This window comes from Monopterus albus, unplaced genomic scaffold (assembly GCF_001952655.1).
Source record: "Monopterus albus unplaced genomic scaffold, M_albus_1.0 scaffold78.1, whole genome shotgun sequence".
Lineage (NCBI taxonomy): Eukaryota > Metazoa > Chordata > Actinopteri > Synbranchiformes > Synbranchidae > Monopterus > Monopterus albus.
In genome coordinates this window covers 1,420,712-1,443,357 of record NW_018127958.1, presented here as the reverse complement: position 1 = coordinate 1,443,357, position 22,646 = coordinate 1,420,712, and the positions used below count along the sequence as shown (strand labels likewise).

Genomic DNA, 22,646 nt, shown 5'->3' with positions numbered 1-22,646 from the left:
GCTAGCAGATGGTAAGGATGACTGACTGCACTGTCTGAGGTCATTAACACAGACATTTCCAGACACACACATGCCACCACACACATAAATATAAAATGCATATGTGTACGCATTAAACATTTAAATTCATGTACACTGTTGGCTGCAGGTAGAACAGACTACACTTGCATTTCTGCCTCACACATACTGTACCTGCACACAGCGTGAAGTATAATATCACTGTAGTTTTGTGACATTTAGACTCTCAGGCCTCCTAAGGCACTTATTAGTTTGTTGGCAAATATACACTTTGCCAGTTTAACTTTTCTACTTGCTACTTTTCTGGATACAGGTACAAAGGTGTTGAGAGTCTTTTTCATGAAAGTACTAACAATAGCCTCATCTAACAAGAAATAAAGCAACACCTATTTTGTAAAGTGATGCCTCTGACTTAGAAAATGCCCCTAGGGGCAGGTCCCAGATGTTATTTTCCAAAACATAACACTTGAACCTTCATAGACATGCAATTCTGTAGTGTGTTGAGCTGTGGCACATCACGCATATACATCTTCCTCACTTGTCTTTAAATTTCCATGGAGACTTGTACCTTATCTTGTCTGTCTGTAACTATTTATGGTGTATACATTTAGGGTCTAGGTGCTCTATGTTCACTGTAAATGCAATGCTTTAATATTAGGATATTAAATGTCTGTCATTTGAAACCCGCTAACCCTTTAGCAATCTCACTTTGTAATTAAATCACTTACCATTTATTTTTAACACTAGCCTTCAGCACTCAGAAAAATATAAGACAAATAAAAGTTTATCAAAGAAAAACAAATAAATATTATTCAATTATTTCCCACTGAATGATGTTTTAAAGAATTCCTATTTATAAATTATGATTGGAAGTAATGAATATACACCATCGTTTTATGCTCTCTGTGATGGTAAAATGCTTTGAGTGAAACCATTCATCACGTGTCTTGTGGTTGAGTTCATGAACAGACACATCAGCTGTTGTAGACAGGTTTGTCAACTGTTTCTGATTACCTGGTTTATTAAAACAAGTAGGAAGACACTCATCTGTGTGTATTCACATGCATTTACAATTTCCATCATTTCTACTTTTAAGAGATTACCACTGAAAAACAGCCAGAGAGCCACAAAACAAGATGCTGACTATCATAGCTTACAATACGCAATGTCCTGTGATGGGCTCATGAGGTAATAAAAGTAACAGTAAAAGAAAATTAAGAGCAAAACAAGGAGAAAACACAAACTGACTACTACTATGCATCAGTCATTTAATTACCAATCATACATTTTTCACATAAACTGATTAATTCACCAAACCCTCAAAGTTTGAATTACTGGACATAAATTATAAAGGCATGTGAATAGTGACAAATGGGACAAAGCAGTTACTTCTGAACTCAAAGATAACCCTTGTATGCTTTCATTTACAGCCAGACATGAGGCAAAGCATACGCCATAGTAGGAGTACTGACTTATAATGTAATATACAGTGTGCTGCTTTGCTTCATTTGCTATCATTTATTTTCATTCCCTTCAATTAAAATAGCCAAACTTTTTAAAACATAAGTAAACGAGACTGATTCCTCTTTGTCTGTCTGTAATTGTAAAGGCTACCATTAAACTATCCGTGGAAATGGGCTTCATTAATGTTGGTGTATGCACATATAGACACAGACAGTTGTGCTTGTACATGCTTGTACATGAGACAGAAACATACACACACAAGTATGCACATGCACATACACACAGATGTAAGTACAGTACCTCCTTACTAAAACTCTCCCTGGCTGCATTAATCATTTGCCAATGAAAACCCATTATATGGTAGCCAATCATCATTGCTCTTAGTGAGACAGAGCTCCATGCAAAATATGAGAAGCATCAATCATACAGGGAATACCTATTCACGTGTGAAATTTTTAATATACATTTAATATGCCTTAATGGGCTAATATATAATGTATGCTCTATGTTCCAGTGTCTTGGCCACTGCTATGACAACCATACCTCAAAGTCATCTTCATTTTAAAATTTCTTTAATTTCATCACTGTATAAAAGAGGATAACCTCCTTTTGCCTCACATACACCCAGTCACATACAATGGATACCAGAGTAAGACTAACAGAATATGGCTCCTTCCAAAAGACAGAAGGATCCATCTTTAGTAATTGTGTCTGCCATACTCCTACATTAGAGACACACACACACAAACAGATGTGATGTCATGGGTCATTAAAGCATGGTTTGTTTGTATGTTGGCAGCTCTGCAAGGAGGGGACATTAATGAGAATGGAACCAAATTGTTGATGAGGGGGCTATAATGAGTGTCACACCAGTGGAAAGCAAGGGCAGGTTTTTTGTTAGGTTCTGCACCCCAACAGAACCAGGCCACTTCCCCAAAGAATGGACAGATAGATAAAAATGAACGTGACAAATTTAGTGTATGAAATTTATAAGCCACATCTATGGACTTCTGGCTATATTCTTACTGTATTGCTGTAAAACCTGAAAAATGTGCATACAGTATCCAGTGTACACACTGTCCACTGAGATTGCATTCATCCACTCTAGATAATATGAAGCATTCACAATGTAACAATCATGCTGCAGGATATGCCTTGCACAAAACCTCTATGTTGCATCACACAGCACATACTAATGTTACTTCTACTCTGTGCTTTCTACTTGGTATTAGGGCAGAGTGAGGGACAACGAATCTCAAATGTCACAACTAAACGGCAGAAACAGAGGCATGGTGGTTTTGGTTAAGACTTTAACAACACAAACTACTGGTAGCTCAGGAAACTGGTAAGATGGCATGCGCAATCACACATAAGATGACACAGGTAAGTAATAATGGCAGGTTCTGAGGCAGGCAACAGAAGCACATGTAAGTGTACTGGTATGGCGGATGGCAAAGGTAAGTATAATAATGCAGATAAGGCAAAAAAAAAAAAAAAAAATTTCATAGAACAAGTCTGTATGCAGGCATTCCAGAAAGGGAATAAACAAGGTCCAAGGGGGAAGCAAGTGTCCATATGCAGGTGCTAGAAGATGAACAAGAGGTAGACAAATGACCACATCCAGGAATCAAAGTGTCCATGCACTGGAGGAGTAGGAAATGTACGCTGGGAGCAGGGTGAGTCAAAGGCAAAACAGGTTGTTAACAAAACTGCAATACAAATACAAGCACTGGAAAGTCACAAGAGGTGTATCTACAGTATGTAGACTGTGTGGCAGGGAATGCCTTCCTCTTTTGATAGGCAGACTGGATGCAGAGTTGAAATATTGCTGCCACTGAAATGTCATTAAAAACCTTTTTGTCTACATGCATCAGAACACACCAATAGTAAGTAAGCTTTGGTCTGCTTTTTGTTCAAGTCACAGACACAAGGGATGAGAGAAAACACTCATAGCTGTCCTGAGGCGTATTAAGCAGACAAAGCAGCTTTAGTATTTTGCACTAGAGCCTTCTGAGGTACATGCCTCATGGTGGCCATGTAGTGTTGTGTCATTTGACGAGTCTGAATTGATGCTAATAGTATACACCACCCAGACGAAGTCAAAGTACAGTAAACTGAGGGTTTCTGGAGAGCTGATGTGGGTAGGACAGTGCTGTATGGTGACGTGTCATTGTTAGGCATCAGCACGTTTCATCTTCAAGCTGCTGACAAGGCTGGTGCAGGTGCACATATAAACAAGTCCTCCAACAGGTTTAGGAGCAAACTTGATTAGGTGTAGAAAAAGATTGTGGTTTAAATTAAAATAACCCTTGTTGTCATGGTTACCTTAATAAGCATGGGGAACGGCGTGCATATAAAAACCACAAAGTGTCAGACAGAAATAAAAACACCTCTTGCCTCTGGGAAAGTCATGCGTTTTCTGACCCATATCACATCCTTTGGATTGAGTCATGATTATTACAGTAATAATTCAGAGCTATTCCTTTTGGTTGTATGAATTTAGATCATTAGGATAAAGGTTCATTAGTCATTTAACTTGTATGATTTTGTGTAAACTTATACTCAGAATAAGGAATGTTTCATTTATCCAAGTATGTCATATGCATTAGGAATGTAGTGCAGCTAATCCATGGCGACTTGACAGAAATACAGTACACACTGCCCGACTGACACATTGTTGGTAGATTCAGGACAAAGTGAACAGAACAGGCTCATAAGTCGTGTTAAAAGAGAGACAGTAGAACTGCAGAATCTGTGTGCGTTGTCCAACTGATCCAAAGTCCCACAGAGAGCAATGTGCCAACACTGATTAGAGGAGGAGACAGAAAGAGAAACAGCAATGATTGAACTGCCTCTCAGTGTGTGTGTGTGTGTGTGTGTTTCTGCATTGTCTGATACTTGATGTTTACCTTAGAAACAACCAAAGCTAAAAATAGAAGAGAATAAAAGGAAGAGAGGATAAGTTTTTACATGGAAACTCTGAGTCCAGATGCCTGCATACGTAAAACAAACACATTTGATTTACCACAGAAGAGGGAAAAACATAATGAAGCAACAGTTTGGGAGTATGGGCACCGGGGTCGTTGGTATGAGCCACCTGTTCCTTGTATATCTGGAGTAAGAGCTGTGTACGCATACTCAGCAAGAAGTCAAACACCTTCCCAGTTTAGTGTTGGTCTCGTCACCAATCTTGTTTGTGATTTTCATAGACAGGATCTCAAGGCGCAGCTGAGGGGAGAAGAGTGTCCAGTTTGGGGACCTCCGAATTGCATCTGTTCTAGTTGCCGATGATGTGGTTTTGCTGGCTTCATCAGATTGCAACCTCCAGTAGCCACTGGAGTGGTTTGCAGCTGAGTGTTAGGGTCAGGAGAGTTAGGATCAAGTCTGAGGCCATGGTCCTCTGCCAGAAAATGGTGGACTGCTCCTTCTGGGTTGAGAGCGAGTTGCTGCCCCAAGTGAAGGAGTTTAAGTATCTCGGGGTCTTATTCACAAGTGAGGGTAAAACTAAGTGTGAGATTGACAGGCGGACAGGGCAGCATCAGCAGTAATGCAGACCTTGTACCAGGCCGTTGTGGTGAAGAAGGATGGTTAGGGCTAAGGGCTAGGGGCACGCCTGTTCAGAGTTTGTGGCCCAACTAAATTTTCATTCTGGGTGCTGATGTGGTTACAATGGAGTTCAAGCTGCTCATTGCTCAAAGTACAAATAGCTGCCAAAATTAGCATCATCAGCTCTAAAGTACAATACATATGAATTTATAACGGAGCACTTACTATCTCCCTGGCAGCGGAGAGGTCCAACGGTCAGCTTGGCCAAAGAGCCCGGTCTGCTGGTGTCACCGACGGCAACCTGACTGACTGGCAGGTGTTCCTTATAAACCAAGAGACCAGAATCGTCTCTCCTGTAAGATGGATTGAAAGAAACAAGCACACAGAGGTTAATGGTGGAATCCAATTAAACATTGTTTGTTTGTCCATTTTTTAAATCTGGACTTGTACTTTTACTGTATAGATTTTGCATGTTTGTGATTTTGCTAACTCTGCTTAACATACTGAACTTGTATACTGTATATGTGATAATATGAATTTATTGCATGTTATTCTAAGCACACTTATCTCTAGTAGTAATTTTTGGCACTGGAATTTCATGTATCAGCTGTTAGGACATTTGTAGTATAATAAATAACTAAATACAGCTCTTGAATTCTTGTGTGTGCACGTCTATATTTTTATGTATGACATATGTGTTACAGTGATTCAAAATGTATTCAGACCTCCTCACTTTTAGCATGTTACTGTGTTGCCATTTAATTTTAAATGGACAATTTTTTGCCCATCTTTCTACACCCAGTAACCAATCAAAAGCTGAAATTTGTCACTCACTAGTATTCAAACCATTTTATATGACTCTCCCCATTATGTTCAAGTGCATCATTAATTTTGTTTTCGATGTGTCTATAACTTGACTGGAGCCCACTTGTTACAAATTGAACGGTGTGGACACAGCTTAAAAGGCACACACCCAAAAGGTCATACATTTCACACTGCATATCAGGACAAAAGCAATGAAGTCCTGGTGGTATACAGATTTCATGGAAATATAACCAAAGGCCATGTTTTACTTTTTCTAATGTTAGGCTCATTCTAAGAAAAGTAATTAAGTTTCAAGTTGACAAAAGATCATTTAGGGCCTTTTCTCTGGTGTTAAACATAAAGACGGGTCATTTTGGATCCTTAAGACCAACACAAGAGTTTATGCATATAATAATAATGATGAGAACAAGACAAAGTAAAACTGAATTAGCTTTAGAGATGAGAAGGGAGATATGAAAGCAAATGAAATCTCTTCATCTTGCTAACACACAGGAGCATGTAATTCCACCTGTACTGTTTACATGCTCAGTTTGCACATGCATAATTGCACATTCACTGTATTCACATTCCCATGTAGCATACATTCTCTTATTATAATCTTATATATTTTTATTATATCTCCTTCATTTGCTGCTTTAAAGTGCTTTAGATTTTGTGTTACTTATTTATCTACTTTATATTTCACTTGTATTATGTGGCATTCATGTGGACGGCAAAGTAAGAATTTCATTGTACAGGGAAACATGTTTCCTAACTGTGCATATGACAAATAAACTTTGACTTGACTTTGACTTAATTACAGACCAGCATACATCATTCACACACATTCACATGACCACAGAAAATAAAGCACCAGAACTATACTAATTTAAACCATCACAACAAAATCCAACCAAATTCATATAACAAAGTAGAAACCAAGGGACTACCTGGTTTCTAGCAAATGTGTGTCCCTCTGATTATGAGGCAAAGGCCGCTGTAAATAAATAGGTCTTAAGGAGTGTTTTAAAAGCTCCCAAATCTGATGCTGATCTAATATTTATAGGTAAGTTATTCCAGAGCTTAGGGGCTGCCACTACTGGGTCGACCGAGCATCTGGACCTGGGGACTTCCAGGAAAAGCTGGTTTGAGGATCTTAATGACCTTACTGGATTACGGTGGTGCTAGACCATTCAAAGCTTTAAAAACATACAACAGTATTTTAAAATCAGTCCTATAATGCTCTAGGAGTCAATGTAAAGAAGAAATGATTAGATTTATATGATCCCATTTACATGTGCCTGTTATAAGACCAGCTGCTGCATCCTGAAGACATAATCCAGAGGCTTGATTAACAGAAATATAGCGGGTGTTACAATAATCTAACCTTGAACTAATAAAAGTATGGATTGCTTTTTCAGTATCTAAAATAGAAGAAAGGGCTTCAGATAAAATTCTTAATTGATGCTTTAGCCACTGAGCTGATCTGCTTCTCACAGTTAAGCATGCCATCAAAAATGTCCCCAGACATTTTTGCAGAAGGGTTTAGATGGGGGCCAGAAATCCATGATCCAATTCAGTGGTGTAAGTGAAACATGATCTTTGAAACAGCACACATTCTGTTTTGCCCTCATTCAGCTGTAAAAATAAAAATAAAAATAAAAAAGTAGATGTGCTGATTCAGCTCTATGAATGTTCTCCTCTGTGAGTGGACTTGGTGTGACTGTGAAATGCTTTTACTGTTTCTGCAGACCCTAAGTAAAGTCAGTACCAATACATATTATTTGTTCTCCTGTTGAATGTTCATGTGGCAGCTGGACTTACCATTGAGGAAGGTCGGCGTCACAGTTGCAGTCATACTTGGGGTCAGTGCAATTCCTGTCAATGCCACAAGCACACTTCTGGATGCCAGGCCCCGAGCCCCCCCAGTAGAAGTGCTTCTCGCTGCCTCGGCCCACCCACCACGTGTAGGGGGTCCCATCTGGGGAACAAACACAGACAGACAAACAAAAGACCTGTAAGTTCCTTCCAAAAAAGAGTAGAGTCATCATCCCCACTGGTTTCTGTCTGATAATGCTTATTGTTTCCCCTCACAGAAAAGAGACAAAACCAGAAACTTTGGTGAAGGCAGTAAAGTTGAGCTGCTAAACTGTCCAAAGCCCTTCTCATTACAAGTGATTTACTGTCAAATCATTAACTCTTTAAGGCTTTTGTCACATTAGTGTGATTTACTGTAAATTGACAGCTGGAGGCTGCATGGGGAATGTAATTCATTTGCTCAACATGCTTTACACAGGTGGATGGTAAATGCCTTTGAGACTGAGAGGCACACTTAGTCACTGATCACACCTGTGATTTTAGAGGTCTACTAAAACAGGCTCAGGGCTGCATTTACATTTATCTTGCCATTATTATGTAACAGTGTGTATACACTGTTAATGTTTGTGTGAATGTATATGTAGGCACTTCTCAGCACATCTTTTCACACACAAAAACTTCTTTGTATACCTATTTGTGTGCAGTATGTGTGTGTTTTAATGAATGGATAAAAGGTGAAGCATCACTGCTTTTCAATAAAAAATATAATATTGTTTTCTTTGCCTTTGATAATGTATTCTGGCATGAGACAGTAACTAGGCAGTGAGATAGGTGTAAATATTTTGCTGGCTGGCAATATATCACAATAACAGCAAGAGCGAATGAAACAATATTACGTTTCCCTCTTTATTCCAGGAAAATAAGCTGCATTGTCAATATCGCTTTGTCAAATTCCATCACAGACAATGAAATCTCCAGAGCCACATTTTTTTCCAGAAGAGGACTGAAGCAGACTTTTGATGGAGCACAGTTCCACTGAGACGTGTGATAATACTTTATTATTATACTTCTGATCTTTTGAACGAACTCTGGGGCTAAACTTCAAGACAAAGCTGTGTGTGTGTGTGTGATGTGTTCATGTATACATTTTTGGTATGTTTGGCTTTGGTGACCTGTGAGTTTATTGTCCTCATAATGAGAATGAGCCTCATCTCTCTTCAGGCCACTGTTCAGACAAGCTATTGTCAATAGGATTAACACAGTCTCCTCAAAGGCTTCATAGATATTTCCCTTTCTGTGTACATGTGTGTGTTTGTATTTCTATACAAGTGAGAACCAAATTTGAGTTTATGACTTTCACTGTTAATTCAAAGAGGTCCCTGACCACAGTCAACTTAGCCAAGCCTCGAGCCTGCTGAAACGTAATCCATCTTGTTCCCTACCCAACTGGGGTTATGTCATCATCCTTTAAGCTGACCTGAGGCCACTTTGGAAATGTCCTATAAACGGTAAATGGCAACTGGGTGCAGTCATGTTTCTTCTAGGTTTAGTATAAGGGAAAATTAAGTTTTTAGAGAAAAATGATTACTACCTGAGCAAATCAGCTCCCCAAAATTTGTAAACATGTTCCTAGATTAAATATCTCCAAACTCAAAATCCTATTTCTACAGCAAACAAAACATGCTATAGAACAGAAGTCACCTTCTCTTACTTTTTAAACCCATTATGTCCAGTGGCACTTTTCCAGGTTTTTCATACAGGGGGGGAGCAAGTACAATAACACAATTTTAATATTAAAAAAAAAATCCACTTAATTGTTTTCAAAACATGTTTTTCAGAACAGGTAATCAAAGAAGACAGATGGGAGGAAAGGGGAGAAGAGGAAAGGAGAGAAGTGTTGTAGGAGTAACAGCAGGGCATCAGGTGGAATGAGATCTATTGAATGTGCCAGTTGAAGTCTCCTGTGTGATCCAGTTTAACTTCTGCCAAAACATACAAATAAGGAGTGGAGAGAGTGAGGAAGAGGGTTGAGAGCATGGGTGGATGGAGATGTGAGGCAGGAGAGATAGAATCATACTGGCAGAGAGGTCTTATGGAGGTGGCACTGCCAAGATGAGGCTCCAGAGCACGGCTGTGTGTGTGTGTGTGTGTGTGTGTGTGAGTGCATGTCTATGTGTCTGAGAAGGAACAGAGTGTGTATGTGCTTGTGTGGACAAGTCCTATGTTTAAAAAGCAGGTGCACAGTAAATATCAGCAGTCCCACTGAAGAAAATTCAGCTTTAAGAGAAATAGTTTTAAGTGTGCATTACGCAGGAAAAATACAGGAGCATATTATTATAGGATACAGTATATTAATGATAAATAATATCCAAAATTATGTAAATAAGACTCAAGTTTTAAAAGGCCAGAAGTATCCTTTAAACATCGAAGGATTAATAGACACTCCAAACTAAATTTTCTTCTTTGTATCCTCTATATAATGCTGCTATTTATGTCCATCCAGTCCCATTCATTTCTGTCTCATGGCCAAATTACATATTACTCCCCAAGCAATGACAGATAGATCAGTAGAGAGAATGATAAAGACACAAAGAAGAGAGAGAGCACAAGAGAGAATGGGAGGCTGTGGAATAAGAAGAGCTTTTTTCAGCAAAAAGGGCGGTAATAAAAAAAGATGGAGAGACAGAGCGTGATTGCTAAGAGACTTGACGGGTTCATCCTTCTCTCAGGCAAATAGATCGAAAAGGACACTGTGAATACTCATATTAATGTCAGAAAGCCTTTCACTTTGCAGGAGGGTTATTCATCCAAAGGTCATCCATAGTTTTCACATTAGGCCTAAACTGAGCCAAGCCTTAATATTCTAAACTATGTCCAGGTATTTTAAAAACAAGTATTAGCATTAAAACATGTTTAAAATATCAAAAGTACTCATTATGCAGAATGACACATATAACATTAATGTATATCACAGTAATGGATTTTAATTATTTGTGTTGTTGCATATAATGTTGCAGCTGCTAAAAGTAAAGCTAATTTTAATCTTATATGCTTATACAGTAATATAGAATATTGCTGGGTAGTTAATGAATTTTACACAGAGGATTAATAAAGTCTCATGATTATGCTGTATTTTGTTTTATTAATCTGATTCTGAAAGGTAACTAGTAACTAAAGTTATCAAATAAATGTAATGAGTACAAAGTACAACATTTTTTTCTCTGAAATGTAGTAAAGTCAAAGTATGACATAACAGAAAATGAAAATACTCAAGTACAGATACCTCAAAATTGTATTTACATACAGTAGTTGAGTAAATGTACTTTTATAGTTACTTTCCACTGCTGCTTTTTGAGTAGACTTTTGTAATTCAAAATGAGAGTTCATTCCAATGTTTGGATCCTTTCTATATATGATACTAATTTTCAGCTCCTCTGAAAATTAAAATATAATTTGATTAGCAATATACAGAAAGTACACAGGCAGTGTTTTGCAGCTAGTACTCCATATGATCATGATTTTAGAAGAACCACTTTCATTTGTGTGTGCACTGTTGGTGCACAATACTGTTTTTGAGAAATTAAACATTACATTTTTGGGTTTAGGCTTCAGCACCCCATTGACATTCGAATGACTCCTAAGGGGTTGTCTCATTTGTCTACATATCTTTTGTGTACAAATGTTCAAACATGCTGTATTAATTCTCATGTTATCAGCATTGCACAATATAAAAATAAATTGTGATAAGCACCAATACAAGAGCCACACTTAGCTCATATCAAAAGATCACACCCCTGCTAGAGTGGGAACTGAAAGGTCAGTGGATGCAAAATGGCACCCGACATGCTCAGTCGCTCATATCCCCAGTCTGGGAGATGATGGCTTTTAAGAAGGCGGTCAGCTGGAGCCGAAATGCCAGAATGGCATTTATAATCCTTAGATCTGGCTTTCTCATGAACCTGTCCTGGTCATCACCTTATAGTTTGCACCTCTTATAGATTTATTACACCAAAAATAGTGATCGTTATTGAGTCCTATTTACACTCCATTCCTTTTCTCATACAGCTGAGTGACAGATGTCTGTCATAGGGCAAATAGTACAGTAGATGCAAACATGGATGGTGCACAAATGCACTAAGGCTATAACAGTTTATTTGCTCTGATCTCTAAGTGAATCAATACTCTTCTTCTCTTTCTTCTAACAAGAGCAGCTAATCTATTATTTAGAAAAAAAAAATAAAGGGCAAGAATAAGTCCTATGCCTGCTGCCAACCCCCCATCTTTTCTGAAAAAGACAAGGTGCCTCCATCAGGAGACACAACAAAAATGTGTACACACACATTCCCACACACTTCTACCCCTGCCGTCTCTCTCTCAAGGGCTCTGGAAAAAGCCCAGTACACTCACACACACACATTTCCAGTCGTGGAGAGTTTTTACACAATGTCATGAATCAGTTTATTTTTGTCATGGTACTGTTGGTTTCTGTTCTTTGTTGTGGTCGATTGTTTGCATTTTTGTATGTGCAGGCAGCCCGGTGTCTTGACTCTGCACCCGCTGGTCTTTGTTAGCCCCCTATCCCCTTAACATCTCTGTTTTTGTACGGAGACTGTAGGGAGGCATATTAGCCGAGGCTCTCTCCCGAGAGCTAGAGATAATGCACTGTGTGTATGTGTGTGTGGATATGAGAAAAAGAGCCAGACTATTTGTGTGCCTCCCTCTTTGTTTCCGTCCTTTTGTTTATCTATATGACTGTATGTGTGTCTCTGTATTCTCTTCTCTGCTCCATTTAGTCCATCTCTGAGACTTTGCCTGGCTCCCTTGTCTTTTTCTATTGTTTCAATCTTTCCCCTCTCATGGACCACCTATCCATCAATTTACTTCAAGAATCCTCCTACCTCCCACCCCTACCACCATTGCCCCCATCTCTATAGCTCCCACGTATTTAGCACTCTCTCTGCTTCATGCTTTGGACCTTTTCCTTGCTGTCTCATATCGCCTGGTCTCAGAGGCCTCTTTCTCTTTATCTCTCTTCCTATTATGCCTTTCAACCTTCTCTCCTGGATCTCTTGCTCTACCATGTTACTCTTTTCCCCTCCATCTCTCTCATATCTTTCTTGCACACCTTTTCACCGCATGCTCATATCAGTTGGTCTCAGTGGCCTTTCTTTCTCTGCTCCGTATCTGTCTATCTATCTTATGTCTGTACGACAGTTTCCTAGCACCTAATCTAGGTTCGCATTAGTCCTGCTCTAATCTGCTCTTTAATACATGCTAATTGCAAAATCCCTTTACTCTGATCTTGATCTGAAGCTGTATTTGAAACACATCCCACACTCCATGTCTGTCCCTTATGGTTTGATCTGCAAAGGGCTACAATGCATACCAAAATTATCAAATTCTTGTGGTGTACAAGTCATGGTAACCCTTTACCCTTGGTTGAGAAAATGTTGGTGAAATTGAGCACTGAATATGCTAAGCTAACCTGAAGGTACTCTGTAGACTTCCTGTGTGCATAGCAATGTTTTTTAAAGTGGATCCCCATTTTATTAGATCATCAAGCACAAGGACCAACAAACTCAAGCAACCAGGTGACACAATACACAGCCCTGCCAGTAGCACCAGGGTTGTGCTGGTTGTGATAATGAGCCAAGAAATGTAGCAATGCATTAACAAAGACAAAGTGTTGCATGCATGCATACATTTATATGAACAATATAAGTTGTTAATTTTTTACAAAAGTCTGTTGTTTAAATGTTTTATGAGGAAGGAAATGCATGGCCTCAAGAATATAGCATGTGCAATGCATTTTGGTTTTGGATGCAAACACTAATTTATTTCCAAACACCTTCAAGTACACAAAAGGTTTTAAAGGGCTGTATGCTTGTTGGTGTTTTGCATTATTAATGATCAGGCAACATATTAATTATTAATAATTAAATAAAAAAAAATCACTACATCAGTTATTCAGATACAATTGTGCCCATTAGACAAGCCTGACATAATCCCTGATGCTGTTTAAGTATCACTAATGGAAAAATAATATCTTAAACACAATGTAATAAATGTAAATGAACATGGATTTCTCAAACTACTAGTTTTTTTTATTTGTTTCTTCTGCTGCAAAAGCACAAACAAATTACATAAACCCTGCAGTTTAGCGGCTCAAGGTGAACGATTCACTGATGCCTACACTATCAGGTGAGAGGCCTCCATTGTCTCCATCAGAAGACACAACAGACTGCCACAGGAAATATAATGAGTTATTTCAACAGTTTCTACCTGAAAGCACCCATAACAAGATCCACCTTCCTGACACTTCTGAGGTCGAGCCTCCTTCCCCGCCCACTGTTCAACACAAAGTTATGCTCTTGTAAATTCATACTGCATACCTCTGCACCCATCTCCAGCTCTTCACAGGCCATCACTGAGTGTATCCGGCTATTAAATGAAAAACACCTCAGAAAAGGGGAGTAAGGGGCAGGAAGCGAAATTAATAACAGTGCTGTTGCCCCTAATTGGCTTGTCTGCTTGATAAAAGACACAACAGTGCAACTTTGCATTTTTGTGCACCTACACCTCTTTCCTGGCTCCACTATGTACTAGAGCTAGCACATGCACACTCACAAACAAACACAAAGTAAGCAGGATATGTGCGCACAAAAGCACACACCTCAGGCGGCCGTTCTGACTGAAAAAAGTGTAGGCTGAAGACCATAAACAACCATAATCATCATTACTGCAGGGTAATCTCAATCAATGTGTGCGTCTGTGTGTTTATGACTATAAGTCAGATTTATTGCTGCGTCCCCTCAGGTCAAGGCCAATGGACAGACGTGTCATGAGGAAAATGGCTTCTGCCAAGACACATTCATTTTTCACTCTGCTTTTTTACTTACTCCATCCATCTTCCTGCATATCCCTCAGCCTTGTCATCGGGATGAGGATACAGTGAACAGCACTCATAATTACAGAGGAGGATGAACAGGGTATAAACAACTTCAGAGAGGTGAGGGCAAAGAGAAAGAAAGCAGAACAAGTGAATCAATGTGAGAGAGACAGGTGGAAAGAAGAGATTCAGATGAGAAGCAGCTGGAAAAAGACTGGAAAAAAGAAAGGGAAGACTAACAAGACAAGGGCATGGCATGTGAGAAAGAAAAGGTAAAGAATGGGCGGTGGCAGAAGAGTTTTGAAGGATTATGGGTGTAACATATTGTTAAATTTGAAAATGATGAGGACTGTGAGTGTCATAAGAAATTTCACTGTTAAGGTGTGAAGATTCATGTCATACATGAAGGTAAACTCTCACCAGCAAACCTTGACTTTAATTAGATCCTGTTTAATCAAGATGGGAAAATTAAAAAAAAGAGCCCACTGTCATGATGGCTGAGCAGGATTTTGGCTGCATTTTGAGTTTATCACACTTAAAGCAAATATGATCCACAGCCATAAACATACCACTCTTTGAGTATCAATATTTATATTTTCTAAGAGGAATAATAATTTTTGAAAGTTGGCATCACGGCAGACAACAAGATGCTGAACGCTCAGCTGTGGTGTTTACTGCTTGCTAAACACAAACTCAAGAGGATTAGTATTATGTAAAGCACAAAGATGAAATGGCATTTTACAGCACTGACATGCACAAAAAACCCGGAGCTCTAGTGAGTTTGGATTTGATGCAAACACTGTGTGTAATTAAAATTCTTAGCTGCTTGCCTTTCCAGTCGAGATTTATAGTCTCACCTTTAAGCTTGTTGGCCACCACAAATGACTGAACAGGCTTTTGCCAGCTGGTTGATAAAAATACAGTTAAATTAATTCATTTTAAACTAATCTTCAGTTACAGACCTAATTATAAATATCTCAGAAATCACACAGAGCATAGAGGTATACACATTACAAAGTGACCAACATCTATACATGCACCCATGCATCCAAACATACAAGCAGCATGCATACACCCACGACAAAATTCTTTCATGTTGCTGTGAAATAAAACAGTAGCAAGTCTCTCTGCTGTCCATCAATTGTCAGAGAAGCTCTTGCTGGATTTTGGCTTTGTATTACTGCTGAAGAGGAAACGCATTCTGTTGACACCTGGGTGCTATGTTCATCATTGCACCACTTTGTTGTCAAAAGAATGATAGTTTTCAGGCTTTTATCCTTAAATATTTTTTTTCTGAATTCCAACTCTTTCATTTTTCTTTTTTTTCCCTTTTATGGTCCATCTGTGCTACTACTGCTGTTCCATTTCCATTTATTTTTTCTCATGTGGTGTGATCAAACAATATGCCTATCAGGCACATCTTGGGTAAAGTTTATTGAAATGAAAAGAAGAAGAGTGAGAAATGAAGATGGCAAAAGACACAGTCGACAGAGATAAAAGGCTAATTCCTGCTTGTTTAGTTGACTCTATAGACACCAATACGTCCAGTTTTCTGAGGAAGACTGAAGAAAGGGGTAAAGTATAATGAGAACAGTGAGAATCCACAGTTTACCACAGCTATACTAAAAGTAATAGGTATCTACAATTTCATGGTGCTACTTTGTACTGTCATGTAGTTTTTGCTTTAAAATTACATTTAATCTTTAAATCTAATTTACATTCAGTGTTTTATAACTTGTTACTAAGATTTTAATGATGGTTCTGAGCAACTTAGTCCATGAAATTAGTATTACAAAGCTGTTTGATCAACACTACTTTATATCACATAAATATATTAGTTTAGCGCATACTAATTTCAGTGGTTCAAATACAATAGCTGTTATTAGCTACAGATATTCATGGGTTCTTGAAATTAGATATTTTACTTGTTTCTAAAAATCTTGGCAAGTGCAATTTTTCTGTTCTATTGGCAGATAATTTTCCTTATTTCTTCTTGTTTTTTAGAAAGTTTCTTTGGAATGTACTGCATCAACCTTAAGAATTCCTTGCAAGCACTTATTTTTCTAAGATACTGAGATCGACAGCTTTTTTTGGGGGGGCGCAGGTGGGGTCTTTAGACAGCACAAAGGTAGACAGGATGTCTTTCAAAGAAGAACAAAGAATAACCTCTGACATCCCTCTCCAACCCAGCCTGCTACAGTCTTCTCCGCTTCATTCTTGCCCTTCTCTTTGTTTGCAGTCGATCCTCAGGTGAAGAGGTTGCCCTCACTGGGCCAGACACTAACCCACTGGGCTTCACTGTGAGCACACAAAGACCAAGCAACCTTCTCTATCTTACTCTACCTCTTTTACACACTCAGTCTCTTTCCATTTTTGTAACCCGTTGGTATTCCTGTCTCCCTATCTCTTTGGTCCCACTTACCTTCTTTCCACGTTTGTCTCCACTTTAACTTGACTTATTGATTTTTGTAAAGGTTGACTGCAGCTGCTGCTTTCCTATCTCTTTTCTCTCATTCTCTAACTCCCTCTTCGTTTCTCTTCTGCTTTTCTATCTTTCACCCTCATCTCCATAACTGAGTATACCACTTTTTTTTATTCCTATTCTGTTTCTTTAAGTCAATATATTTATATTTGGCTCTTTTCCACTTCTGTCTGTGGGAGGAACAACTTTAAAACTTCGAGACTCTGTCATTTATATGTCTAGTGCTTTGCCTTCCACTTGTACTCTACACTGACTTGGACTGCAAAGATTTTGCTTGTGTCAGTTACAAAACACTGAAAAGAGCATGTGGCTAGTCTTTACCTACAAATGTCTGTCAAAGTTCCTAAGAAAATAAATTTAAAAAACCCCTGCATTTTCTTCAAAGTTTTTTCTTTTTGGAAAATATCATTTCAAATATTTTCTCAAATGTTAGCCAGCGCAGCAAGTACATTACACACATAAAATAAAAATAAAAGACATTCATGCATCATTCATTGTTCATGCAAAGCAAAGGAACCAAGTATTGCATTCATGTAAGATGTTGTGTAGGCTAAAACTTGGATTAAAAAAAAAAATCTTTCTTGAGAAAGGTTTTAAGATGAAATACAAAAATGCTCCCAGCTCTCAGGAGGAGCTGGAAAACATTATTGGGGAGTGGGACGTCTGGGTTGCACTGCTGATTTCGACCTAACCCCAGCTGAAATGGGTCTATCAAGCTCGCTCTGATAAAGCTGTACCACTGACTGTTTTGTTACAAATATAGGGAATGACAAGAGGCCCCATAATGTATTTTCAAAATAATGAATGTATAAATAATGCATAAAGACAGATGTGAATGAAACTGGGGTAGACCTTATCTAGGTTATGGTCATAATTTTATACTCTAAGTCCTTGAGTAAAAGCATAAGATTTACTATGACAGTGATTTGTGCTGTCCACATGAGTGGCCTCATATGTGAACACTTATCTGTATCTTTTTATATCTCTCTGAGCAGACACATTCTTAAGAACACAGTAACTCATATTAATAGACCCACTTCAAATGTTTCCCTTGATGTTTGGAGGAACCTGCTGCATAATTTTGAATATTAATGAGGCAAAATGGATCTCGCTGAAACTGCTATAACAATTACTGCTTAAAGATACAGAATTCATATTAATGCCTTGAGCAGACAAGTTGCCCATAAATATTTATTTGTGCATTAATAAGCACAGTAAGTGGAATGATTAATAGGTAAATATGATTCTTTTTATACTTTAATACATCGTAGTAATTAGGCAGAAAAAGTGTCTATTGTTTTAAAAGTATTCCATGCCTTCATATTTTAATGCCACACTATAACCCTTACAAACATTTTATATGTGTAAACTATCCATCAGCTATGTACACTTAAGATGTCATTTTCCAATAACACCTATTGTATTTGAACCACTGAAATTAGTATGCGCAGTGTGTGTCATCACCACTAACTACACAGTAAAACAGCAGAGAGGAATTAACCACACACTTAGCATCAATCAATTAACACACCTCTCGACCAACAGTTATACTGTTCCCCTTACACTTATAGACTGAACAGTGCCACACTTTTATTATCATAGCTTTGAAGTGTAATGAATTTCTTAAAACATAACTATTACTGTCTGATAATAACAGGATATGACATTGCATATTTACATGTAATAAATCTTTACTGGCTTTAAAATGATTCATTTAAAGTATAAAATCTGTTAAACACGTGACATTTCGTATAGGGACTGAAGGTGATTGGAGAGCCTGCAGGGTTTATAGGTAAGAATTCACTAACTTATTTCTGAGATCTGGCGTTTTCCTCCATCACATACTGTATGTAATGTTAGATCACTCTGTAATCAAATTTGAAGGAACACTAGTTTGTTCTTTTAGCATTGGTGCAAATACCACTAGACACAGTGGCCTGTAAATTTTGACTGCTCTTGGTGAACAGTTACAGGCAATTCTGGCTCCTTTTATGGCAGTCTGTTGAGAACTGTACCAGTGATTAAAACACACTTCTGTTGAGTCCAAGTGGTCCATGTGGTCTACACCCTTGTGAATACAAGAAACACATGCTCTTATCCTAGAGGAGATTGGAGCACAAATGGTGAAAATCAAAACGGGAAGCTTACTACCTCCAATGGCATGAATGAGTATTGAATTACAAGCACGCTCTTTCAGCCGCAGGGGCAAAATATTAAACTCGCTTCATCCGATAAATACAAGCCATCTATTAGCTGCTTGCTCCTAATAACTGTGGCCCCTGAACTCGCACACAGCTACGTCTAGTTTTCTGCCAGCCAAACTGTTTTCCATTTTGTTTAGTAATTCTAAAAGACTATAAGATTCCTTTACATTCTACTTTGACATCACAAAAATGCAATTTAAAAACACCCACATCTTTCTCAAATGTGTTCTTCATGCCGACAGTGTCTCAAATGAATAACAGCTGCCATGCTGACAGCAATGCCACAGATTGTAAACTTCTGCCCTTAAGTAGCGAACCAGAATTTCTTCTGCTGCAGTGATCAGTTTGTGGTGGTAAATTAGGTTCTGAGGGCATGGGTATAAATTTCCATTCTCTACTTCCTCTTTTTTTTCATCCCTGAATGGAAATGCCTTATATTGTATGGGACCAAACACACAACTTCCAACAATGCTGCTTTTTTTCCTTTGTCTTCTTTTGTTTGTTTTTGTTGGCACAAAATATAACAGCGACTCCTTGGTAAATAAGAACACACTCAGTTTCACTGTTTAGAGCTACAAAATATGAATAAATATCCCCCAAAGTATTGCTCACCTGCCCATCACTCCCTAATAACCTGTCCGTTATGTCCTGAGGAAGGTGATGACCATATTAATAATGAGGATGTAGCTGACAGGTGGCTTGTGGAAGCTCATTACATAGTTTTAATGATGTACTGTCTTCCATTAATTAGGAAGCTTTTCAGGTGTCTGTCCAATCTCTGTTAGGTTGCTGTGTTGGCTAGGGGGAATATAAGTTCATAGGTCTGGTTTGACAGCTTGAATGTGTTTCTGGACGTGCCAGTGGAAGGTTCTGAACGGAGTTTTTGTGACAATGTTACAAGACAAACTGAGACAGGGGCTGAGAGTTGCAAAGTTTAAAAACTGAGTTGTTTCTAAGTGTGTACAAATATATATTTTCCTATTTTAATGGGCTGTACTTTCCCTTATATTTTGTGTGTATTTTGTCGACTCACCTGGGACTTCCATGAATGACGCAATATATATACTATTTGCAGGCCTGTCTCAACCAAAGTTGATATGTTTGAACTTAAGAAAACCAATACTTTGTGTTTCCACATCCGGACTCAGGGTTTTTTGAAGTTGGGTAATAAAGAAATTATAGCATATACTAGTATATAACAAAGGTGATTATCCAGGTTTCAAAGGCTATGAACACCTTCACAAGTGTTCTTTACGTATACCCTTGTCTCAGTCATTGAGTGCCAGAAGCACTGGAATTAATTTATGTAAAAAACTATTGCATGCTTAGTATTGAGCCTAAAAATATGCCAAACTATAAGCCAAACAACTAATTAATTATACCCAGAGCATCTGTTTTTGAGACTTTGCAAGATAGACACCACTGCAGAAAGTATTGGTAGTTCAAAAACATACACGTCAACAATTATGGTTATTTTTGTGTGTGTATGTGCCAACACCACTCTATCCACCTAGTGAATCTCTGCTCTCCAGCCAAAAAAAAAAAAGGAATGGATGAACTCCTTCTAGTCAATTGGACCAATCCTGACTTCTCACACTCTGCTGATCTATGCTTCACAGAGACTTGGGTTAGCAATTCCATCTTGGACAGCGCAATACAGGTATACAGAGTGGATCACATAATAGAGCTATCCAGTAAAATGAGAGGAGGTGTAATCTGTTTCTTCATAAATCAAGGACACGGGGCAGGAACAGACTTCAGCGAACAGTCAGGACTACAGAAAAGATCACTTGTTCTCTCAGTCTTATCTAATTGACAGACTGCTGTTTCCTGCCTCTGCGATAACCATACTCATTTCCTGTTTTAACAATAATAATAATAATCTTTATTTCGATAGCACTAAACAACTCATAGGAGCTCAGAGTGCTGTACAGCAGAACAAGACTACAAACAAGCAAAATCACTAAATCAAAATAAGACTGCAAACATAAAAAAACAACAAATAAATAAGAACCAGAGGAAACCCAGAGCAAATTTAAGAAAATAACAAACAATACATGTTAGCATACCCATGAATGAAAAAAGCCAATTTATGCCTCAAAAGCCTGCCTAAAGAAAAATGTTTTTAAGGCCGACTTAAAAACTACTAGTTCCGACTTCAATCGCACCTCTAAGGGAAGGGAATTCCAGAGTCTGGGGCCATATGTAGCAAAGGATCGGTCACCCCATTTTTTATACCGCGATCACGGGACAAGCAAAGACAAATGTTCTGAAGAGCGCAAGACTCTTCGTGGCACGTAAACTGATAGCATGTCAGACAAATAAGGTGGAGCCAGGCCGTAGATGGCCTTAAAAACAAATACCAGAGTCTTAAACTTAACTCTATATTCGATGGGAGGCCAATGAAGGGAGTGCAGAATCAGGGTAATATGGGCAAACCTGGGTGCATTGACTAGAAGCCGGGATGCTCAATTTTGAACTAATTGCAATTTCCAGAGCAAACACTGAGATACCCCAGCATAAAGGGCATTACAATAATCTAAACGTGAGGTAATAAAGGCATTGATGGCTATCTCCAAGTCTGCATGTGATAAAAAAGGTTTCACCTTTGTTAGAAGTCTTAAATGAAAGAAACAAGTTTTAACTACGGCCCTAATCTGCTTCTCAAAGTTAAAATTACAGTCCAGTATTATTTTGAGGTTTTTCACTCAATCAGAAAGTGGGAGGGCAGAAGCACCAAAACTGGCTGCATGTGCATTCGGGTCAGGACTGGTCAGAATATATTCAGTTTTACTTTCGTTCAGAAATTTTTAGCAAGCCACTGCTTTCCTGGACGCAAGTATCCAATGGAGTAAGTGTGTTTGGGTCCGACAAAAGCAGTGGCATGTAGATCTGAATGTCATCTGCGTAAAAATGGAATTGAACATCATGTCTAGCTATAATTGTCGCCAGAGGTGCAATATATAAAGAGAAGAGTAAAGGGGCCAGGATTGAACCTTGAGAAATGCCTGAGGTGAGCAGTGCTGTATTAGAAACGTAGTCATCAATAAGAACAGAAAAGGTTCTGTTGGTTAAAAAGGAAGTAAACCAGTTTAAAACCGTACCTTTTCAGTCCAACGGAATGTTCAAGACTAAAAAGTAAAATCTCATGGTCAACTTATCAAATGCTGCCGATAAATCTAAAAGAACTAAAAGAACAGGACATTTAGTGTCGAGAGCCGTGGTAATATTGTTATGGATCTTGAGTAATGCTGACTCTGTACTATGGCGGGACCTGAAACTTGTCGACGATGTCTAAAAGATTTAAATGTCACTGCAGCTGGGTGAAAACAACTTTTTACAGGATTTTTGACAAAAAAGGAAAAAAAAAAAAGATGACAGCAGCGGCGGACACAAATTTGTTTTTTTCAGAAGACATTGG

The 22,646-nt window shown here is 38.4% G+C and overlaps 1 protein-coding gene across 3 annotated transcripts in view; it reads right to left on the bottom strand.

The window, feature by feature from the left end:
• The window catches only part of cntnap2a (contactin associated protein 2a), a 331,856-nt gene that overhangs the window by 56,266 nt on the left and 252,944 nt on the right, over positions 1-22,646 (bottom strand). For all 3 annotated transcript variants that reach the window (XM_020606462.1, XM_020606460.1, XM_020606461.1), the window contains 2 exons: positions 7,657-7,813; positions 5,254-5,381 (listed from right to left, as the gene is read on the bottom strand). In XM_020606462.1, the coding sequence (XP_020462118.1) occupies positions 5,254-5,381; positions 7,657-7,813 (285 nt within the window). The remainder of the gene's footprint in view (positions 1-5,253; positions 5,382-7,656; positions 7,814-22,646) is intronic.